At 43.3% G+C, this 21,468-nt stretch overlaps 2 protein-coding genes and 1 long non-coding RNA gene across 4 annotated transcripts in view; 2 read left to right on the top strand and 1 right to left on the bottom strand.

The window, feature by feature from the left end:
- sclt1 (sodium channel and clathrin linker 1) overlaps window positions 1-2,419 on the top strand; it is a 10,411-nt gene extending 7,992 nt beyond the window's left edge. For both annotated transcript variants that reach the window (XM_035419248.1, XM_035419247.1), the window contains exons 17-22: window positions 155-297; window positions 384-576; window positions 730-926; window positions 1,206-1,284; window positions 1,429-1,524; window positions 2,201-2,419. In XM_035419248.1, coding sequence (XP_035275139.1) covers window positions 155-297; window positions 384-576; window positions 730-926; window positions 1,206-1,284; window positions 1,429-1,524; window positions 2,201-2,263 — 771 coding nt within the window. In that variant the 3' untranslated portion in view covers window positions 2,264-2,419. The remainder of the gene's footprint in view (window positions 1-154; window positions 298-383; window positions 577-729; window positions 927-1,205; window positions 1,285-1,428; window positions 1,525-2,200) is intronic.
- Window positions 2,111-4,073, bottom strand: smim19 (small integral membrane protein 19). The gene is made up of 3 exons (XM_035419255.1): window positions 3,831-4,073; window positions 3,573-3,697; window positions 2,111-2,723 (listed from the first exon to the last, which is right to left on the bottom strand). The coding sequence occupies exons 1-3, from the start codon at window positions 3,959-3,961 to the stop codon at window positions 2,650-2,652; spliced, it is 330 nt and encodes a 109-aa protein (XP_035275146.1). The 5' UTR covers window positions 3,962-4,073; the 3' UTR covers window positions 2,111-2,649.
- Window positions 4,074-11,680: 7,607 nt separating this feature from the next.
- Window positions 11,681-19,764, top strand: LOC118228352. Its single transcript, XR_004765464.1, has 4 exons — window positions 11,681-11,829; window positions 11,996-12,034; window positions 16,625-16,669; window positions 19,539-19,764. It is a non-coding gene; the product is annotated as an uncharacterized LOC118228352 (long non-coding RNA).
- The last annotated feature ends 1,704 nt before the right edge of the window (window positions 19,765-21,468 follow it).

The following is a 21,468-nucleotide window of genomic DNA, read 5'->3' as shown; positions in this document are numbered from 1 at the left end:
AGCAGTGTTGCAAAACACAAACTTGGAAGGCTAGCTTTATTTGTTAGACTCGGCAGTTAGCGCCTGAGAATGTTGGCACGGCTGAGGTTCCACCATGAGAATGTTGACCCGGCCAGGGTTCCGCAGCTGAACGTGAGTGTTCCACTGTGTTCAGGTGTACAGGGAAGGCAGGGGGGAGCCGGAGTACAGGAAGATGGACTCGCTGCACCAGAGGTGCCTGAACACCGAGCGTGTTAAGGACGAGCTGCACATCGCGCTGCAGAGCACCCAGAACAGGATGAAGAAGCTGGAGATGGAGTGAGTGTTATCATAGTCCCTGTGAGGACCGTTAGCTCTGTGACCCTGAGCCCAGGCTTGATTGGCGGTCGTGTGGGCGCGCACAGGTACGAGGAGGAGCTGTCGCGGTGCCGGGAGGAGGTGCGGCGGCTGCAGGAGGCGCTGGTGGGCGCGCGGGAGGAGTGCGGCAGCGTCAGCGAGGAGCGTCTGCGTCTGCAGGAGGAGAGCCAGCAGCTGCGCAGGGACATGGAGGAGCTGCGCAAGGCCAGCCAGCACGTCCAGAGGAGGGCCAAGCAGCAGGTGCATACTCCCACCGTACTGCGCCTGCAGGCCCAGCATGATACACCGCTGATTTAGTCTCCATTTGGGGTAGAAATATGCAGTCTGTCGTTTCAGTGATTGGGTCCCCCTTATCAATAAGAAAACTCTGGGCCCCGTTTGTCCTCCTCCCAGGTCTCCTCCATGGAGCACGAGTTCTCGCTGAAGGAGCGGGGCTTGGAGGCGCGGGTACGGGAGCTGGAGGAGAGCAGCCGCAGCTCCACCGTGGAGCTCACCCGCCTCCTCACAGCCCAGCAGAAGGCCGCCAAGCGGTGGAAGGAGGAGGCGCGCAAGCTGGCCGAGGCCTTCGAGCTGAAGCTGGGCAGCCTGAGGTGGGTGGAGGCAGGAAGCAGGAAGTAGGAAGTAGAGTACAGTCTGAGAGCAGGCCACAGCATGAAGAGACAGGAAGTTGAATTCCACCTACTTTTTTTATTAATGTTAGCTAGCTTTTATCTCATGCACAGAATAAAACTTAATTTAACTACAGGTATTTATACTGCTAAATAATTTAATTGTGCTTTAAAAAAATGTCAGTGTTGGTTTTTTGTAAGTAAAGCTAAACATTTTGTGCTTGGAGTGCTGAAAGCCCTGAAATGAGAGCGTGATTTCAGGGCGGAGCTGGGGAGGCAGAAGCAGCGGTGTCAGGAGCTGGAGCTCCAGCTGGAGGCCGATCATGAGAAGATTGTGGAGGTAAAACTGCTCTCACACTGAAACGCACCTGCGACGCGGTGGACATGCACGATATGGCGGCTCTTAAATGTACAGCATTCCTGGTTTAAAATGTCCTCGTTAAAAATAAAACCCTGACTAATCCCACTTAACGGGCTCTGACAGTACGAGAGGCAAACGGCAGAGCATCAGGAGAACGCCTCCCGCCTGCAGAGACGGCTGACCCAGGCCGAGCAGAAGGCTTCCACTGCATCGCAGCAGGTGAGCGGGCACACACTGACACTACGCCCTTCTGCACCTCATACTGACACTACGCCCTTCTGCACCTCATACTGACACTACGCCCTTCTGCACCTCAAACTGACACTACGCCCTTCTGCACCTCATACTGACACTACGCCCTTCTGCACCTCATACTGACACTACGCCCTTCTGCACCTCATACTGACACTACGCCCTTCTGCACCTCATACTGACACTACGCCCTTCTGCACCTCATACTGACACTACGCCCTGCTGCACCTCAAACTGACACTACGCCCTGCTGCACCTCAAACTGACATCACGGTTTCCAGTGTTTATTTGGGGCTCTGCTTGCCGTCCAGCTCACCACTGTTTCACTCACTAGCATCTTCTTGCTCAAGTTTAATCTTTAAGCCCAGTCAGGTGTGTGCCTATGAGCCTTAAATACCAAGCATAGTGCCATTTCAGAGGCAGACACAAATTCACCCCTACCGTGCTCTTTGCGAGGAAGCTTATATGAATTTAGTGTTCAAATGTTTAATCTGTTAATCATTAAATGCTTATAGAAAATGGATGCGGTTGCCCAGAGAAGAGTGCTGAGGCATTTCTGTGTATGGAGAACTTTATTAAACATATTTACACAGGTGCAAACGGTCTAACCCTACATCCTCTCCTCCCTCTCCACGTTTCACAGCTCAGCATCATGACGTCACAGAGGAGGAAAGCGGCCTCCATGCTGGACCTGGAGACTCTGTAACCTTGGCAACTCCGACACTGACCATGGCCCTGTACAGTGCAGTCATTCCTCATTCTCACAACAAATGTTTTTTTAATAAAAGAATGGCGCCTTTCCGTAAGGGCAATTCATCATGAGCCATAAAATGTCCTTAAAGATGGCGTCACCACAAACACACTCTTGCTTCAGGCATGTGTCATTTTTAACGCTGGAACATTACCAGTCAAAAACTCAAAAACTGATGTCATTACGCGTGGGGCACATCATTCATTCAGAAGAACAAAGTACATGTTTCCGTGTCAAGACGCACAATATAATCTAAAGCGTGCATCATTTGGCTACTGGGGCTGGTAGGAATGAAATCACACGGAGGGAATGACGGATGTCTTGAGGAACGGCGCTTAGGTTCACTCCATGGATAGCTGCACGCAATCCGACTTGCCCGGCTGCTGCTGCTGCTGCTGGTGGTCAAATTTCCTCGCTGCATAAACGGAAGAAGCACATGTAGGCGTGAATGTTTAATTGGACCAAAAGCACAGAGTATGGGTAGCTTGGTTACAGTACTGCGTGCAGGGCTTGACGTTAACCACCCGCCGAATGCGGGTACAATTCGGCAGTGTCGTGTAACCACGTCACTCTTACCAGCCACTTCGGTGGATATATTTTTGGCAGCATTTCCTATTAAGTTTACAAAACGCATCTGAAATAATTCAGTGAATCTGTGATACTTCATGATACTACAATAGTGCTCATCCCATTGGCCCACCCTTCTTGCTCTCTCGTGTCTTGCTTCCAGTTGAGAGTATAATTGATAACGAGAACTCCGCCTACATCTAACCACTGCTAAACTCGCATACAAACTGTACTCATTGCGGCTTTAAACGTTTAGTTTAGTGACACTCCACACAATTGGAGAAATTCAGATTCTGCGGTTGTGCTTGGAAAACGCGGAAATGACAACACTGAAAACAACGGTAGCTCGGTAAAGACGCACAGACTTTGACAGATGGGCCTTCATGATTTCAGTCACCTTATTGAACCTGCGTTTTGTAGTTGTCCAATGACCATGATATGCACTTCTGTACGTCGCTTTGAATAAAAGCGTCTGCTAAATAAATGTAATGTAACTTTATTTAGTGCTGCAAAAAAAAGAACAGAAGTAGCCTAGTCGCAATGTTCGGTTTAACCCTGCGGCATACGATGCACAAGCCTACATGTGTAGTTATTTTCTCAGCCAATAGTATTTTGCCATTTAAAACTAAAGTAAAAGTTGTTCTCGCCGCATAAACGCAACCCGTCAAGACGAGGCATTCTCTTGCGTCCTACTCACCAATGCTGTACATTTCCAGTTGTTGGCGTAACCGCACTTTCTGCAAACTGTCATAGAAGTTTGGTTCCGGAGATGAACCGACCGAAGGAGGCAGTGTGAAAATACGCATTATTTTCCTCTTGTTCCTGTAAATAAAGATTGATATACATTAAAACGCTGGGTGTTAGCTAGCTGGCTATGATAGATGCCTTGTGTAAGTATGGAGCCGTGACGCTAGATGTAACAAGCGGCAGAACGTTGGCTAGTATGAGCACTCACTTTCTGGCGTACATCAGCAAACCGAAGCTAACCAAAATCACGAGAAGGTACACATTAGTCGCTTCGTTCCATGCTTCGTGTACTGAATAATCAATAGTTTCCTCGTCGGCCATTACTCCGTAGCCACCCATGTCGATTAATGTTATTAAACCAAAATTCTATCCCAAAAAGATTATTTCGCCTTCTGGGTATATGTAAACAGAAGATAACGTAATTTCCTATTTAGACCAACGATATTTTTATTTCAAAGCTGGTGGTTAACATACGAAGGAATGCGCTACTGACCTCTATTGGATGGGAGGTCCACTGACCTGAGGAGAAATGTGGGCCGTATTTTGATGCTGTAATTCACGTCAACAAAAACATGTTTTCAGAGTACAAAAATGCGAAGTTACTCACGCATGCAAAGTACTGTCTATAAGATATTAATTAAAACTTGTTAAATTTAGGCCTGCCGTTAAAACTATTGATATCAAAATGAAGCCAAGTTACAATATTGGCTAGCTTAAAGAAAGGTTAGGACATTGGTTCTTTTTTGATTTTGGACGAGCCTAAAATTTTGTATATACTAGTATAGGTACCTATGACCATAACAAGATATGGAATATATACATATTTTTTCAGGGAAAACTTTTTTTTTTTTTAAGGCCTCAAATATAATTTTTAGCATTTGTACTATGGAATTCACAGTCTTGACTTAGTTTTTACACAATTTTAAATGAGTAATCACATGTTTTCAAAAGTTCCTATGGCTTCAATTACGTTTTAGGGCTCAACTTAGGGTTAGGGTTATGAAAACGATAAGTCTGAGGGTCGAGGCAAGTTTACGGCTGTGTTCAGCAGGTTAAAGAAAGGTTAGGACATTGGTTCTTTTTTGATTTTGGACGAGCCTAAAATTTTGTATATACTAGTATAGGTACCTATGACCATAACAAGATATGGAATATATACATATTTTTTCAGGGAAAACTTTTTTTTTTTAAGACCTCAAATATAATTTTTAGCATTTGTACTATGGAATTCACAGTCTTGACTTAGTTTTTCCACAATTTTAAATGAGTAATCACATGTTTTCAAAAGTTCCTATGGCTTCAATTACGTTTTAGGGCTCAAATTAGGGTTAGGGTTATGAAAACGATAAGTCTGAGGGTCGAGGCAAGTTTACGGCTGTGTTCAGCAGGTTAAAGAAAGGTTAGGACATTGGTTCTTTTTTGATTTTGGACGAGCCAAACATTTTGTATATACTAGTATAGGTACCTATGACCATAACAAGATATGGAATATATACATATTTTTTCAGGGAAAACTTTTTTTTTTTTAAGGCCTCAAATATAATTTTTAGCATTTGTACTATGGAATTCACAGTCTTGACTTAGTTTTTCCACAATTTTAAATGAGTAATCACATGTTTTCAAAAGTTCCTATGGCTTCAATTACGTTTTAGGGTTCAACTTAGGGTTAGGGTTATGAAAACGATAAGTCTGAGGCTCGAGGCAAGTTTACGGCTGTGTTCAGCAGGTTAAAGAAAGGTTAGGACATTGGTTCTTTTTTGATTTTGGACGAGCCTAAAATTTTGTATATACTAGTATAGGTACCTATGACCATAACAAGATATGGAATATATACATATTTTTTCAGGGAAAACATTTTTTTTTTTTAAGGCCTCAAATATATTTTTTAGCATTTGTACTATGGAATTCACAGTCTTGACTTAGTTTTTCCACAATTTTAAATGAGTAATCACATGTTTTCAAAAGTTCCTATGGCTTCAATTACGTTTTAGGCCTCAACTTAGGGTTAGGGTTATGAAAACGATAAGTCTGAGGCTTGAGGTAAGTTTACGGCTGTGTTCAGCAGGTTAAAGAAAGGTTAGGACATTGGTTCTTTTTTGATTTTGGACGAGCCTAAAATTTTGTATATACTAGTATAGGTACCTATGACCATAACAAGATATGGAATATATACATATTTTTTCAGGGAAAACATTTTTTTTTAAGGCCTCAAATATATTTTTTAGCATTTGTACTATGGAATTCACAGTCTTGACTTAGTTTTTACACAATTTTAAATGAGTAATCACATGTTTTCAAAAGTTCCTATGGCTTCAATTACGTTTTAGGGCTCAACTTAGGGTTAGGGTTATGAAAACGATAAGTCTGAGGGTCGAGGCAAGTTTACGGCTGTGTTCAGCAGGTTAAAGAAAGGTTAGGACATTGGTTCTTTTTTGATTTTGGACGAGCCTAAAATTTTGTATATACTAGTATAGGTACCTATGACCATAACAAGATATGGAATATATACATATTTTTTCAGGGAAAACATTTTTTTTTTAAGGCCTCAAATATATTTTTTAGCATTTGTACTATGGAATTCACAGTCTTGACTTAGTTTTTCCACAATTTTAAATGAGTAATCACATGTTTTCAAAAGTTCCTATGGCTTCAATTACGTTTTAGGGCTCAACTTAGGGTTAGGGTTATGAAAACGATAAGTCTGAGGGTCGAGGCAAGTTTACGGCTGTGTTCAGCAGGTTAAAGAAAGGTTAGGACATTGGTTCTTTTTTGATTTTGGACGAGCCAAAAATTTTGTATATACTAGTATAGGTACCTATGACCATAACAAGATATGGAATATATACATATTCCTGAGGGTCGAGGCAAGTATACGGCTGTGTTCAGCAGGTTAACAGTCGAGTTACTCGCGCATACTAGGCACTGTCTATAAGTCGTAGAGTGACTTGTAAAGCAGATTGTGTCAAAAGCAGAGCTAGCCAATGTTTCAGAAATAATTTCATGGTAAAACTAAGTTACACCTTAACATCTGAAGAGAATGTGCTCAGTAAGGGTTGGGTGACGAGTGTGAAATGGTAATCATTATGTTACTTATTTACCTAAACTTTATCTGACCAACAAACATTCTTTTATGAACCTATTTGCTGACATCTGATATAATTTTCTAGAGCATTGACTTGAGTTTCCCTTTTTGTGGAAACAGCGGCGATTACTGGATCGTTCGTGCATTGAATGTACAAAATAATATTTGGCCAACAGTTTCCTGGAGGGGGCGATACTGAGACTTCGCAAAATATGGCTTTTCTGGCTGTAACGCCAGCCTAGAGCAAAAGAACAGCCTCGGTCCTTTGTGATAAGGTAACAGAACACCGCTCAAGTTGGTTGCATTCCTTTAGTTACACTCTGTTAGTGACAGCGTTGTATTCCAGCTGTCTGGTTGGTTGTATTTATTTAGTCAATCTGTCATGATGATGATTTAATGTTAATAATTTAATTTTTAAAATAATGTATGGAATAAATATCTTTATTTTTTAGATTGTTGGAAAAAAAAAAAAAAAAAAAAAAAAAAAAAAAAAAAAAAAAAAGACTGGGTCCCGCTGTATCACACAGGCTGCACTACAGCGTCTATTCACAGGCGCGATCCCACTACTGAGCGGCACGGGGGCTTTGACCTGCTCCGTTTCCGACCTGGGCCGGTTCACCCCTCCTTAGACGACCTGGTGGTCCCGAGCTCCCCCAGGAGCACCATATCGATACCGAACTTAGCGCGGACACCCGATCGGCATAGTCCGCTGCAGCTCAGAACTCCTGAGCTCAAACGATCCGCCAGCCTCAGCCTCCCAGTAGCTTGGATTACAGGCACGCGCCACCGCGCCCGGCGGAAGCAAAGGGGGATTTTAGAGCTCTTCTAGTATCGAGTGGTGTGACGTCAGGAAGGGACTGCTCTGTCTGTATCTCCCACTAGCGGCTACAAACAGGAAACAGCATATATAACACCAAGAAATCTGCGAACATTACCGTATAATTATCGTAAACTGAAATTTAAAAAATAAAAACGAGTAAAAAAATTTAAAAAAAACTTCAACTAGCGAGCCTGCTCTAAAATGAACCAGGAGAGACTCGCCGTAAATGTAACGCTTTGTAAATGTAACACGGTGAATAACTTGATGTAATGCGGTTATAGTAGAAATTTCAGGTTAGTAGCCTGTTCAGTCCTCTACTACCTTACAACGGAGCAATGTGATAACCGTAGCAGAAAATATTTCCAAAAAAAACGATTTTGAGTCAGCTAAGTTAATATTTGTTCCGGATGAATTTTCGGGTATAATGCTTTATTTTTATTTAATTTTTATTTAATAAATCAGAGTGTATTCTAGCGGTAAGGTGTGTGCACTTCACCGATTATTCACTAGGTGGCAGCACAGTACAGCACTGGTAAATAAGGTGAGCCTGAAGAATTTGAGAAATCATTATTGAAGCTGTAGAGGCCACAAAGTTCGATCTTGTGAAACGGTACTTTTTGTGTGTTTTTGCCACAGTGCTTCAGTGGTGCATTTAGTGAGAAAACTGCCAGAGAAAACTGGAGAGCAGTCTGGAGGTTTCAGTCTGGAAACCCTGACTGCTCAGTAAAAATAAAACTTTGAATGTGTGTTAGTGTGTGTGTGCGTGTGCCTGCGTGTGTGCCTGCGTGTGTGTGTGTAGCCAGGTGCTGTTGCCCCAGGTTAGTGGCTACTTGATTGGTATTGGAGCATTCACAACATCGATTGTTCCTCAGAGCAGTAAAGATGGCCAAGCCTCAGTGCCATGGCGACGGCCGGTGTTCGGTGCCATGGCGATGGCTGGTCTTCAGTGTCATGGCGACGGCCGGTGGTCAGAATGAGTGAGTGGCCTTTATAGCCCCCTCAGGGGCCCCCTGAGAGACGCCTGTGGGTGACTCTCAGAGCCACAGTGAGCACTGGCCTGCCAGCCTCTGCTGCTTCGCTTTCACTTCAGAAAGGGCTGTGATGTCAGCACAAGCACAGAAAAGCACCTAGAAAACTGGAAGCCTCTTCTGAACAGTGACTTCAGTTCTGTGTGCGGTGCTATTGCTATTCCGGTCTCAACCGCACCTGGTCTCAGTCGCTATCGCGTGTGTCACTGAAATATGGATTTCCTGCCTCAGTGAACGCAGAAGCGCACGCACGCTGAATGAAGGATGCAGGTGAGGGCCTCGCGTTTAACAGCCTGGTCACTGAAACGGCTGCTAAATCAGCTTCAGATTCGCTCATTATAAACGTCCCATTATCATGAGGTGTGTGTGTGTGTGTGTGTGTGTGCAGAAGTAAAATCATTGAGTGTTTCTCTGAATTATGGATGAAGAGGCAGGCTGTCAGCATGGCATCTTTGATCTCCATTACCTCAGGCTGCTTAGAGGGAACCCCTCCTCTGGAGGACAGATTCAATTATCGCTGAAGAAAGGAACATTCTGGAAAACATAACCAAGTTCCTAGGAAGTGTGTGTGAGAGAGAGAGAGAGAGAGAGAGAGAGAGAGAGCGAGAGAGACAGAGAGAGCGAGCGAGAGAGAGAGAGAGAGAGAGCGAGAGAGAGAGAGAGACAGAGGGAGAGCGCTTCTGTTTGTATGTGAGCTTAGGTGTATGTGGGTCACGATCTGTTTGTGATACATTGAAATAGTATTTTTGTAAATGGAAACACAATCTATTTTGCCATTATCTGTCTCTCCCAAGGCCACTGTTTCCTGTGATTAATGGCTGACTCCCCAGGTGGCGCTGAATTGACTGGATAATGTGTGGCTGACCGTGGGGCCCATGCAGAGACGGGCCGCTGCTGCTGCTGCTTCCCCAGGTCTCTGAGCAAACCCCCGCCTTCCTGAAGCAATGCGTGACTCACCACAACCCCCCCCCCCCCCCCACAACCCCCCACCCCCCGCCTTCTTACCCACGGTTCGGTTATCATTTACCAATGGTGAATTAGGCTAATAATGACTTTAACAGTGATTTCAGTGACCTTGATACCAGATAACGTTCATGAGACAGTGAAATGGTAATTGACCTTTTAGGTTGGTGATATGTATCACAGACCCACCAAGATCTCATAGGTAAAGACTTGGTTTAGACTTCACACTAAGCTTTTATATGGTTGTTCTCTCCTACTTGGAAGTTGGCTTGTACTATGTTGAGCACCCAGAATCATATCTCCCTGTTTTACTGATTTCTGATGTAGTGTGCTTCAGCTTCCTTGCTTGTTGCTATGCCAGTTATAAAGTTAATGGTGCTCATTTGGATCATAGAGTGGTCATGTGAAAACTATGATTTAAGGTGATGTTATATTTATGGATTGCTTTTAGGCTGTACCTTCACTTAAGCACAGTGTAAATATGTTGCTCCTTATGATAACTGGCAGGCTCTAGCTATGGTTTTAATAATACATGGATATATATTATACTCGTGTATTAAATTACATTGCATTTGTTTTAAAAGCCTTGCTTTCAGGGGGAGGGCTGGGCATGCTCTTGGCCTAAGGGAAGCTTCAGTTGAGGGAGAGGTTGAAGAAAAGCTGATTCACACGTTTATTCACCTTTGCTAAAATGGAAGATTCTTGCAGGACGTTTTGTTAACCGTGGATATTGGCAATGGTTTTAATAGATTTAAACCTTTAGGTTTTCATTTCAACCCTGATTTGGCACAGCTGTTCTACTAATTAGCAGCTCAATGTGTTCTCTAGCTGTTGAACGAGGTGTGCTCCATTACAGTTGGAGTGAAACCTACAGGACAGTCCATTTTCAGGAACAGGGTTGGGTCCCACTGGATTACCTTGTCTTAGTCAAATTAAGCAATGATGCCTGCACAGAGCCAATATTATCTCATCATGTTTATGATTAGCCACCTGAGGAAGAAGACAGAATAGGACTTCTGACTGCTGTACCCTCGAGCAAGGTACTTAGCCTGCATTCAGATAAAGTGTCCAGCTGTAAAGTGCTCTCTGTGTGGAACGGCAGCCATATAATCCACCCTGGATTATGTGGATATGCTGTGGAATTAAGGTTGTTCTGAAATTAGGTATAGCAGCTGCTGACTGCAAAGGACTGGGTACAGATGAGCATTAGATGTCAATGGGAGTAACATTGCATATGTGTGTGAGTGTGAGTGTGAGTGTGAGTGTGAGTGTGAGTGTGTGAGTGTGAGTGCCTGCAATTCCCTGGGCAATACGGTAATCACAATCTAAATCATACTCATCATTACCATTTTGCCATCTTGTTTAAAACACTTAACCGGCATTTAAAAACACATTTTTGTTAAATAGCAGTAGATGTGCATCTGGCCTTCATGTTCCATGCCTGCTGCCTGATGCACAGTTATCCAGGCTAATCTCTCTCCAGTGGGAAGCATCTGCTCTCTCCACATATAAAAAAGCATTCCTATACTGAGCAGGGCCTTTTCAGGACCTGATCCACTCTGTTGATCTTCCCTCAGATTGTTGTAGGCAGAGAGACGGGTGTTGAGCTTCAGTCCAGGATAAGGGGACAAAGCCACACGTCACTGCATGGGCCTCAGTTTGAGTGTGAGGTAATTGAGGTTGCGGTGGTCATCACAGTCGGCTGACTTGCATTCCACAGGGTGGCTCTGCGGCCGGGCTTAGCCCAGGCACACAAACACAAGGCCATGGCCCCCTGCTGGGAGGAACGGAATTAAGGCCCCTTCACCTTTACCAGCAATAAATAAATAACACGTCTGTGCTTCGTCCACAAGTCTGAAATCAAGTCAGGTGTCATTCAGCAGAAGAGCAGGGCAGAATGGATTTGCGGGAGCCTCTCCTTTAGGCGGTTAGATTGAATCACCCTCCTGTGCTCTGGACCGGATTGGTTGATCTGACCCTGCTTACCTGGAACAGGAGAGCACGAGGAGCCCCTCAGGTCCTGAGTCACAAACCCAGCGCAGTGGGCGTGGTCTGCCACGCGATTTCCTCCTCCTTCACCTCTGGCGTGTCAGCTCATCCCCATTCCTTCTTTCTGGTCCTCTGTTCTCTGCCTTTTAATTCCGGGCAGATTACCCGCGCTGTGTGTGGCGGTTAACCCCCCTCTGTGCCACAGGAAGTGGAACACACCTGCATCCTGGGTAATAACGGCCCTTATTCAGCCAATGGGAGCCGTTTAGGATGCACGGGAGTGCATGTGGGACTCTGCTCTACACCTCGTTCAGCCATCAGTGAGGTAAGGGGGAATCTACGAGATGCGTTTCAATACATAAAGGTACATTTTTATAGACAGCTTATTATGTGTTTGGTATTATGTTTGATGTAATAATCATGCATTCTATGATGAGAGCAATTTTCTTTAAGGTGGGTAATTCTGGTTTTTATTGTGTTTTTATTGCCAGTGTGCTGTGGATGGCCCGTCCTCCTGCCTGCGTTGATAGGTCAGTGTTTTCCCACTCTTTTTCAGAGTCAATCAGGCAGCTCAGCGAGGTGCCAGAGCCCAGCTTGGTTTGTGGACACTGAGAGTCTCCACAGAAGCAGAAGCGAATGCGTTCGTATGATGTTTATTCTGTATGAAGAGGGTGTCTGTTCTCTGCTCCATTCAGGGTCAGTGGAAGCCGATGAGCTGGCATCATGGTGGCTGCTCTGTTATTGGGCCCAGGGGGCCTTTTCTCATTATTTATGTTTCAGAATCCGCCCTGGCACATTGCATGCTGGGATAGCTTTCCCATTTCCCAACACAGGCGAGCACTGTGCAGATGAGTGGTCTGCAGTCTCTATAGAGTAGGCCTTCCCTCTGTGGAATAGCTGGTATTTATTGTATAGAACATAAACTCGGGGAATTTGCTGAGATTAAAAATTTTTTCTGAAATGTCATATTAAAGTTATATATATTTTTTCAGAAGGCAAAGCTCCAGACTGCAGTGGGTTTGGTCACTTAAGATAGCTCTTGTGGGGCTCCTCCCACATCTGCTGTCCCATTTAAAGAAAGGGCCAGTTCTCTGTTACATTATTGATTTTATTTTTTTTCTTGTTTCACAGCTGACAATGTTGAGGTAGAGTCATGTTGAGGTATACGTACCAAAGTTAGACAGACTATGAGGAAGATCTTTCAAACAGAGAAGCATTTAGATGCTTGTTCCATTACACAGTAATGGAGAAAATCATTAATAATGCAGAGTGTATCAAAAGCTTCCTGTCAAAAGCAGTCATTTATTATCATTACATTTACATCAGAGAACAGTGTGCAGAGCCAAAGGAAAAGCTGGTGTATGCACTTAAATACAGCCTTAATGAGATCAGACAGGCTCCCAGGACACCTAGTTCTCTGCTGCGACAAAACGCCTGTAGTTGACCATAAGATTAACATTTAGCATGTACTTCAAACAGTCATTGAAATAAATTTTTTACAGAAAAATGTAGCAAACATTTAAAGGTTATCACATTTAACTGGATTCACCAACGCTGGCCTAGGTTAATCCAGCCTGTTTTAAGAACGATATGCAAACTTTTACTTAGTCCAACCAAACACTTTGTCTGGTTTATGGACTCTTTGAACAATGCGAAGTGACTGGTAAAGTGTAAGCGTTGCGTGTCTCAATTTTATTGTCAGGTTGGATTTTTAGTGGATGGTATTTATATAGAAGTCTTTCCTCTCATCACATAGCTGCATCGCTGCCATTAACAGATCTGAGCATTTGCGCCAGGTCATTATCTTGACTGACGTTTCATGTGATTGTGCATTTTAATGAAACCAATGGATTCAGATGTTCAAACCATGAAAATGAAGCTCAGAAATTCACATCAGGAAAATCATTCCCTCTGCACAACTCATTACTCACCCTTTTCATGCTCTTTTTCTCTTTCATCCCCCTTCTAACCCCCTCTGTTTCCTGGTCTTTATTCACACTTCTGCACCCTGCTGCAGGACAACCTCCTGCCACTAGGTGGCAGCCTCTGGTTTTTGATGGTAAACACTTATTTATTTATTTCTTGATATATTTCTCATGAAATTACGTTTACATTTATTGATCAGTCATTTACTGCTGGAAAAATTAATTTAAAAATAGTATTACATGAGCCATGAAGCTGTGGCCCTAGGTTTGCTCACCAGCATATAAATGACTCCAGCACCCCACAGGTTTACCCAGCAGACCCATCAAAGAGGGAACATTCCCTGATTTATTCCAGCAGATATGAATATCTGTGCAGTTGTGCTTTCATCGCCAGCCTTGGGGATGGACTCGATTCAAAAGGTATCGTTTGTAATTTTGCGCCCTATTTAGTTGACAGGGGCTGCACTAAAACTCAGGCCTGTGTCACCTCACCTGTCTGCACAGAGGAAGTGAAGAAAGAAATGACTTCCTGCTGCCTGACTGCAACTGACAGTGCATAATTCAGACCTGACCAAGGCTGACTGGAGGGTCAGGGCATTCATAAGAATCTGCACACTGCTGCTTCCTGTCTAAGCAAGGACCACTGCACTTCTCTCTCTCTCTCTCTCTCTCTCTCTCTCTCTCCCCCCCCTCCTGTTCTCTCTCTTCTCTCTCTCAGCTGCTTGCCCAGGTCAGCTCCCATCTCCACAGTTTTGATATCCTTCCATTTTTCCCTTAGCCTTCTCTTCCTGTTGTTCTTTTATCTAACAGTCGCAATCTCTTCAGTTAATTTTCTATGCACTGCAGCTGCTGGTCTCTTTAAGTCACTTTAAGCACAAAGCAGGGTTCCTTCGGCTTTTTATAATGGAAAACATATATATATATATATATATATATATATATATATATATATATTTATACATATTTATGATAGTCTCTTCTGTGGTTACTTCCTTTCTTGTATTAGTGCTGTGACTGTGGCGTCTAGCATATTGCTTTGTTTTGGCCAGGTCATCCTTGAAAAAGAGCAATGTATTCCCAAAGGATTTAGCTGGTAAAAACTAAAACAAAAATACATTGCTGATGGGTTTAGAGATTCCACTCTCGTTGACAAGTAAAAAAACAACAGCCAGATGTTTTTATCATCTAGCTGATTTTCTGTCAAGTCTTGTGATGTCAGTGCATTGATGTTCTTGAATAGATGGTTGACTCACTGGCTAAATTAAGCCCTCTGCCAAAGTCTATCAGTGTCTTTTGGTGTCTCTACCAAAAGCACACACAAGGGAGTCCGTTGAAGACGCACCATATTTTTGAATTCAGTTTCTGAAAAACTGAAATCCTTGTAAATCTTTCATATCTTCCTTATAACAGATTTACATTTTCACTGACACTTAAGGATGAGTGCTTCCCCTGGTGGGAGAAAGAGTTTGTGCGTGTGTGTGTGTGTGTGTGTGTTTGTGCGTGCGTGCGTACGTATGTGTGTGTGTGTCTGGATGTAAAAGAATCATTAGGAAAGCCCATTGCTCAGTAGCGTAGTGAGAATATACCAACACCGGGGATTCTGTTCATCTCCGGGCCTTGGGTTGAAATATTTAATGCTCAGCGGCTGTTAGTATACAAACACACTTCTCCCTGTTACACAGAGTGTTGATTTATCTGTATGAGCAGAAGGCTGAGTGTAATCTCCACCAGCTGTTGGGAGAAAGGGTGTAGTCAGAATCTAAATCAGAAGGGGGGTGTCTGGCACCCTGGTCAGGGTCCTCCAACGTTTCATCCAACGTTAATGCAGCCATATAATATAAATAAATGAATTTAAATTTTACTGGTTTGTTGTCTACCAGTCTTGTTTTATTTATTTATTTATTTATTTATTTATTTATTTTAATATCAAGCTGACCTGGGTGGACTTAGTGGACTTAGGGGTTGTGTTCTTCAAACACATCTCTTTGTGTGACAGTTTCTGAATACAGATTGTATGAGAAGCGTTAGGAATGTAAGGAAACTGTGGCAATGAACGACAGAAATATCTCTTTGAATTACATATTAGACATGGTCCCAGCCATGAAGATCAGGAGAACTGGCATCTATTAATTCCTGAACAATGGAGCAATATCCTTGGGAATGTAGTGGAATGGTTTATAAGAAATTTTATAGATTTATTACGTATAGATTAACTAGATTCTGGCAGATAGAAAATAATAACTGAGTTTTCAGTCTGTATTTAGAGTTGACTCAATAATCTCACCACCACAACCACAAAGTATGACAAATAGATAAACTCTCAATCCCTCCCAGGTACAACATTATTCATGCTGCTGCCCACTGCTCAATTTGAGACTGACAGTCTAATCATGCCATCTCTGAGCAGTGTTCATACCTGGCAGCTACTGATGTGTGCTGCGATTGGTAATGGATTCCTGCTCCAGGTGTCAGCCACCTGCTAGCTTCTCAAAGCAGAGATAGCACCAAACAGCTCGGAGGCAGGAAATGGCAGCCTGGCAGCTTACAGACACTGATATTGAGTCTCTGACACAGCATCCTGACACTTACCGTCATTTTTTACCTGCAAACAGCATTAGCCTCCTGAGACCCGGCAGAAAAAGAAAGTTTAAGTGTTTATTGATCATGAGTGCAGAACGTGGTCTCACTCCAGTCTTTTCTGGGGCACATTTTCATCTGTGAGAAGCAGACTTGACCAGGTGTGTGAGCTTTCCTCCAGGTCTCAGAACATATTTCTCCTGCATGTTTTGTGTAAACTGCAGTCACCTTCCCAAATATCCTCATCTGATTTTCTTTCTCTATCCAGGGTTTTTCTTCTCTCTCATAACTTATTGATAAACGGAATTCAGGCTGGCATTAAATGATGGACTCACTTGTTATTACTGTTGACCTTAAAAGTACGTCATCTCTGGATGGACATGAAAGGAAAAACAGCTGTTGAAAATAGTTTAAATCTATGATTGTTTTGTCTGTTATATTTGTATTATTTATGGATCATCCTTGTACGTATGTTTATGTACAGAACATGTAACAGAAATCCAGCACGTTTTTTATAGTTTTCTCTGCTGATCTGTTTATGTTTTACAGATGTTTTCCTCACGCCATGTCTCTCTGTGTCACCCCCATCAGCTGATTGGCCATCTTCTCTCTTTCCAGATCTGCTCAGATTTCACGCCCTTGACACACAGTCTTCAGCCCCAGGTGAATATTCCAGGACGGTGTCAGCTGATTGAGTGTGTGTTCACTGCCAGTGTCAGGACACCTGAGAGCAAACTGCATGCCCCCCCTCACCAGGTAGAGACTTGTCCCTCCCCAGGTTGAGTCCTGCCCCTCCTGCAGTGAGTTCATTGCCTGCGCTGTGCATGCATGCATGCATGCATGCGCTGTCCTGGTCGCGTCCAGAGAGCTGACATGTGAAATGAGGAGGTCGCATGGCACATTCAGGGCGTGTGGATAAGCAGAGCAGAAAGCCATTGTCCACCGGCGTGTGAGCCAGAACACAGGAAACACATTTACAGGGAGGTCCATTACGGAGCTGAACCCGCAGCCCCCCCCAGCAGCATGTCCCTGTGGTTGAGAGAGAGGTGGCCCATATTGTGCACTTATCTTTGTGTGACAGACGCATGTGCCTCAGATAAGGGGAGAATGGCTATGGATTTGTAGAGATTTCTGCCTTTGTGGTTTTTATTTTTATCATTATTGCTATTTTTAATTTATTGTGGGTATTTTATTGCTTCTTGTAATCACACACAAAAAGCAGTCCAAGGTTGGCTCAGTTCAAATGTTGCGTTTTGGTGATTTATAAAAATTTGGCCATTAATATCAATAAAATAGTTTCTTTTTGCGGTTAGAAAATGGATGGATGGATGGATGGATAGTTATTTTTATTTTTATTTATTTATTTATTTATTTATTTAACATCCAGACGCACTGCAGGAGGATAAGAGGAGAATTTGTCTTCTCTTTTTAGTGGGTCACATATGTTTTTGTACTTTTATGTGATTCATGTTGCCGTTGCTTTCAGGTTGTTTGTCTTTGCTTCCTCCTTTTATTTTGATTCTGGAAACCCTCCTGCCCTGTTGGGGGTTTCATTCCGTTTCATTTCAGGCTGAGCAGCGCTGAACATTTCACTCCCAAATTACAGAATTAATTTGTGCTCACAGCCGGAATCTACTGGAAACTGCATTATTTACCTGCTTAAATGTACCACCGTTGGGTGAGAATCATATTCATTTACATAAACCTAGTTATTATTCATCTGTACACAACGACTTTCTCAGGAACAATTTTCATAAGGGCGGCACAACCCTATCTGAATTTGATTTGAAAACATATTCATCTAGAAATTATAAAATTTCAGAAGATAGAATGCAACATAGAATTCTATAATTATGTTTATATCATAAGAGCTATTCCAGAAAACGAATATATAAAAATGAGTTCTTTCTCTCTTTCTTTCTTTCTTTCTTGTCCCCCTTCCCTTTATTTTACTGCATGACCTCAGCTGAAGAAAGGAGACGTGAGAAATGAGTTTGTTTGTTTTTTGTGCGTCACTCATCTTATCTGTGTCCTGGGGGGGAGAAGGTGTTTATCAGAACAGGGAGGTGAAGCATGTCCGATATGGGGCTCCTCTGTTATCCTCAGTGAAAGACCCTGATCGCCTGTGATCCATCACTGATCACTGACGTGTGTGTGTGTGTGTGTGTGTGTGTGTGTGTGTGTGTGTGTTTTTGTGAGTTTGTGTGTTGGGGTGAGGTTTCAACATTTTGTAGTCTGTTTGTCCCAACGGCACCATCACCACACCTTTCATAGAATGTATACATCACTGGAACAAACAGTAAAAACAAAAACACATTTGACGTGGAATTATTACTTTTATTATTTAAACTTTGTTGTCACCAAGTTTGACAGGAAGCCTTGGCATTATCCTCACAGCCTGACGAGAGAGAAACATCTCAAAGGAAGATAATGCCTGCTGGCTTCTCTGGCTTCAAGTCCAATGTGGTTCCCATTCCAAACATTCAACATAGTGTCCCCAGCAGAGCGATGGGATGTTATATAATCCCACTGAGGGCGCAGTAGGGTTCAGCTCCATCGTTACTGGCATTAGCTATGTCCATGTCTGTAAGCGGGTGCTGTCCATGGTCCTGGATACCAGAGATGCTGAACGGACAGCACTCTAGCCACAGAAGCAGCCCTTCATTTCAGGGTTTCAATGCTGCTAACGAATTAGCTGGTTTGCTGGCTAATGCACTACACATTTGCACAATATGCTCTCTACAAAAATCCATTGGTGGCTGGTATTTTCTGCCAGATGCAGTCTCTTTTGTAGATATTCTGAAACTATTTACAAAAAATATTTTTTGACAAATTTAAATAATTTTTCATCTTACCTGAATACCTTCGCTGTGAGAGAGGGCTGTTTATTAACAGAACTTTATTGCGGCTGATTTTACGTGGAACATTTTGCTGTGTGTATTCAGATTGCAAATGATAATGACACTAAGAGAATCTACTGTTTATATCTGTTTCCTCTCAGAGTGCATATGCTGCTGATGGTATTCAATTTAATGTTCCATTCTGATGGTTAGATTGGGTTTCTGAGAGGAGGTGTTTGCAGGCGCTGGTATCATTTCAGGTATAATATTTATATTAAGTTTTTATTCGTGTGTCTTTTCTACCTTCAAGTTCTGGTTCAAAAATTGCCTCAGTATGTCATGTAAATATAGTCGTCATATATGTTTAATAAATCAAATGCATGTCACCAATGTTGAGTTATCCATGAGAACTCCCCTCTTCACCCATTCAAAGCAATTCTTCCCCAGCAGTCACAGAAATTATAAGGTCTCTGTTTGGGAGAAACATGTCCCCTAGCAGTGTTTGTGTGGCCCGCGGGTCTGTTTGTTCTGCCTGACCCATAGAGGAAGCGATGGCTCTTGTGAGTCACCCGGCTTGGAGAGGAGCGAACAGTGAGGCAGAATTTCAGCATGGATAAGTAAGTGAAGTACAAATGAGGATTTATTTACAAGAAATCAACAGTGCGTTTTTGAAATGTGTGTTATTTGTTTAGGTGTTGACAGAGCTCACCTCACAGGAGTCACTAGCGCTGGACTCACAGACGCTCGGGCCTTTTCAGGGTGGGATGCCGTGCCGCAGCAGCCGGAAGGACACGGTGACTCTGATCCTGTGAAATATTTTTATTATCGTTTATGAGAACAGCTGGCCAGCTCCAGGCTCTTAAATCGGACACTGACATATCATTTTTGAGAGCAACAGGGTGACTGAGGTTCCATAAAATAAACCTTGTGACTCATTTTTGAGGTGGCAGGCCCTCCCTGAGGGGGGGGGGGGTGAAGGAATGGGGGGGTTATTAGTGCACTGCTCACACCATAGTTTGAGAGATGCTGGGGTACTCGGGTTGATTATATTTTGGGGCTTACATGAAAGACGTAGAGTGAAAAGTTAAAACGATGGCTCATATTCCTCTCCCCCTCAGTGTTTGGGCTCTGTTCCCTGGGCCTCATGCCTCAGTGTTTGGGCTTTGTTTCCTGGGCCTCACGCCTCAGTGTTTGGGCTCTGTTTTGTGTTCCTCTGCCTCAGTGTTTGGGCTCTGTTTCCTTTTCCTCTGCCTCAGAGTATGGGCTCTGTTTCCTGTTCCTCTGCCTCAGTGTTTGGGCTCTGTTTCCTGGGCCTCATGCCTCAGTGTTTGGGCTCTGTTTCCTGGGCCTCACGCCTCAGTGTTTGGGCTCTGTTTTGTGTTCCTCTGCCTCAGTGTTTGGGCTCTGTTTCCTTTTCCTCTGCCTCAGAGTATGGGCTCTGTTTCCTGTTCCTCTGCCTCAGTGTTTGGGCTCTGTTTCCTGGGCCTCATGCCTCAGTGTTTGGGCTCTGTTTCCTGTTCCTCTGCCTCAGAGTATGGGCTCTGTTTCCTTTTCCTCTGCCTCAGTGTTTGGGCTCTGTTTCCTTTTCCTCTGCCTCAGTGTTTGGGCTCTGTTTCCTGTTCCTAGACTGTGCTTGGCCATGCACTTCCTGTCAAAGATGCCCTCCCTTAATGATGAACGGGTGGAAGTGTCTAAACCTGCTGACGCATGTGTGCCGATTCATTTATCCCCTCAGTAACAGATGAAACTGTGTCTCCCAGTATTGAACTCCAGCACATTACCTGCTTGTAGATCAACCCTCTCTCTCTCTCTCTCTCTCTCTCACTCTCTCTCTCTCTCTTTCTCTCCCTCTCTCTCTCTCTCTCTCTCTTTCTTTTCTTTGATTTGATCCAATAAAAAGAGGGGTGCTGGAAACCATGTGCTTACATTTGTATGCAAATAAATATGAATTTATATTTGTGTGTGTGTGTGTATATATATATGCTGCTGTTCTGCTGCTCTGGTCAGTATGTATGTGCTCATGTAGTGAAGAATGAGGGTATCATGCAGATATGCAGGCAGAAAGGTTTTTCTTCTCCTTCATAAAAACACATGAGGCTAATGTGATGTATCTGCTTGATTTCCCTAATGCATATACAATGTTGCACTAAGCTGATGCAAAGGAAAACCCTCCACCCAGCCTTCACCCTGATGCACTTCATCCTGACTGAGTGCTTTTATCATATGAGCTTCTGGGGATTTCACAGGGCCAAGAGTGGAATTCAGTCAGTGTGAAGCAGAAGGTTTCGTTTATTTAAATCAGAGATAGGGAACAAATAATCTTGTGGATTATTGTCTGTCCCACTGAAGAGCTGTTAGAATGCATGTGGTAAATGATTTGCATGCACAGGGGGGAAAAACGATGGAAGTGTTTTGCTTCATTCCCACAGATAACATAACAGTGATGCCAACGAAGGTTCACTCAGGAAAATACTGGAAAATACGTGCATATGTGTGTTCTACATGCCAGACTCATAGTCTTTAATACTCTGATGCATCTTCTAACACTAAACAATGAAATACATTAATAAAGAGATAAATGCTGTGTGTGAAGAGAACTGAGTTCAGGTGTCAAAATGTCTT

The sequence above is a fragment of the Anguilla anguilla genome, chromosome 5, assembly GCF_013347855.1.
Source record: "Anguilla anguilla isolate fAngAng1 chromosome 5, fAngAng1.pri, whole genome shotgun sequence".
In the NCBI taxonomy this organism is placed as follows: domain Eukaryota; kingdom Metazoa; phylum Chordata; class Actinopteri; order Anguilliformes; family Anguillidae; genus Anguilla; species Anguilla anguilla.
The sequence above is the reverse complement of the archived record's forward strand: the minus strand, read 5'-3'. Positions and strand labels throughout refer to the sequence as shown.

Excerpts from the sequence above, each read along its gene's own strand:
- smim19 (XM_035419255.1), bottom strand. The coding sequence starts at position 3,961 with ATGGGTGGCTACGGAGTAATGGCCGACGAGGAAACTATTGATTATTCA. Across the intron at positions 3,698-3,830 it reads TTGCTGATGTACGCCAGAAA|GAACAAGAGGAAAATAATGC; the intron begins GTGAGTGCTCAT and ends CTTTATTTACAG. Across the intron at positions 2,724-3,572 it reads ACTGGAAATGTACAGCATTG|CGAGGAAATTTGACCACCAG; the intron begins GTGAGTAGGACG and ends CCGTTTATGCAG.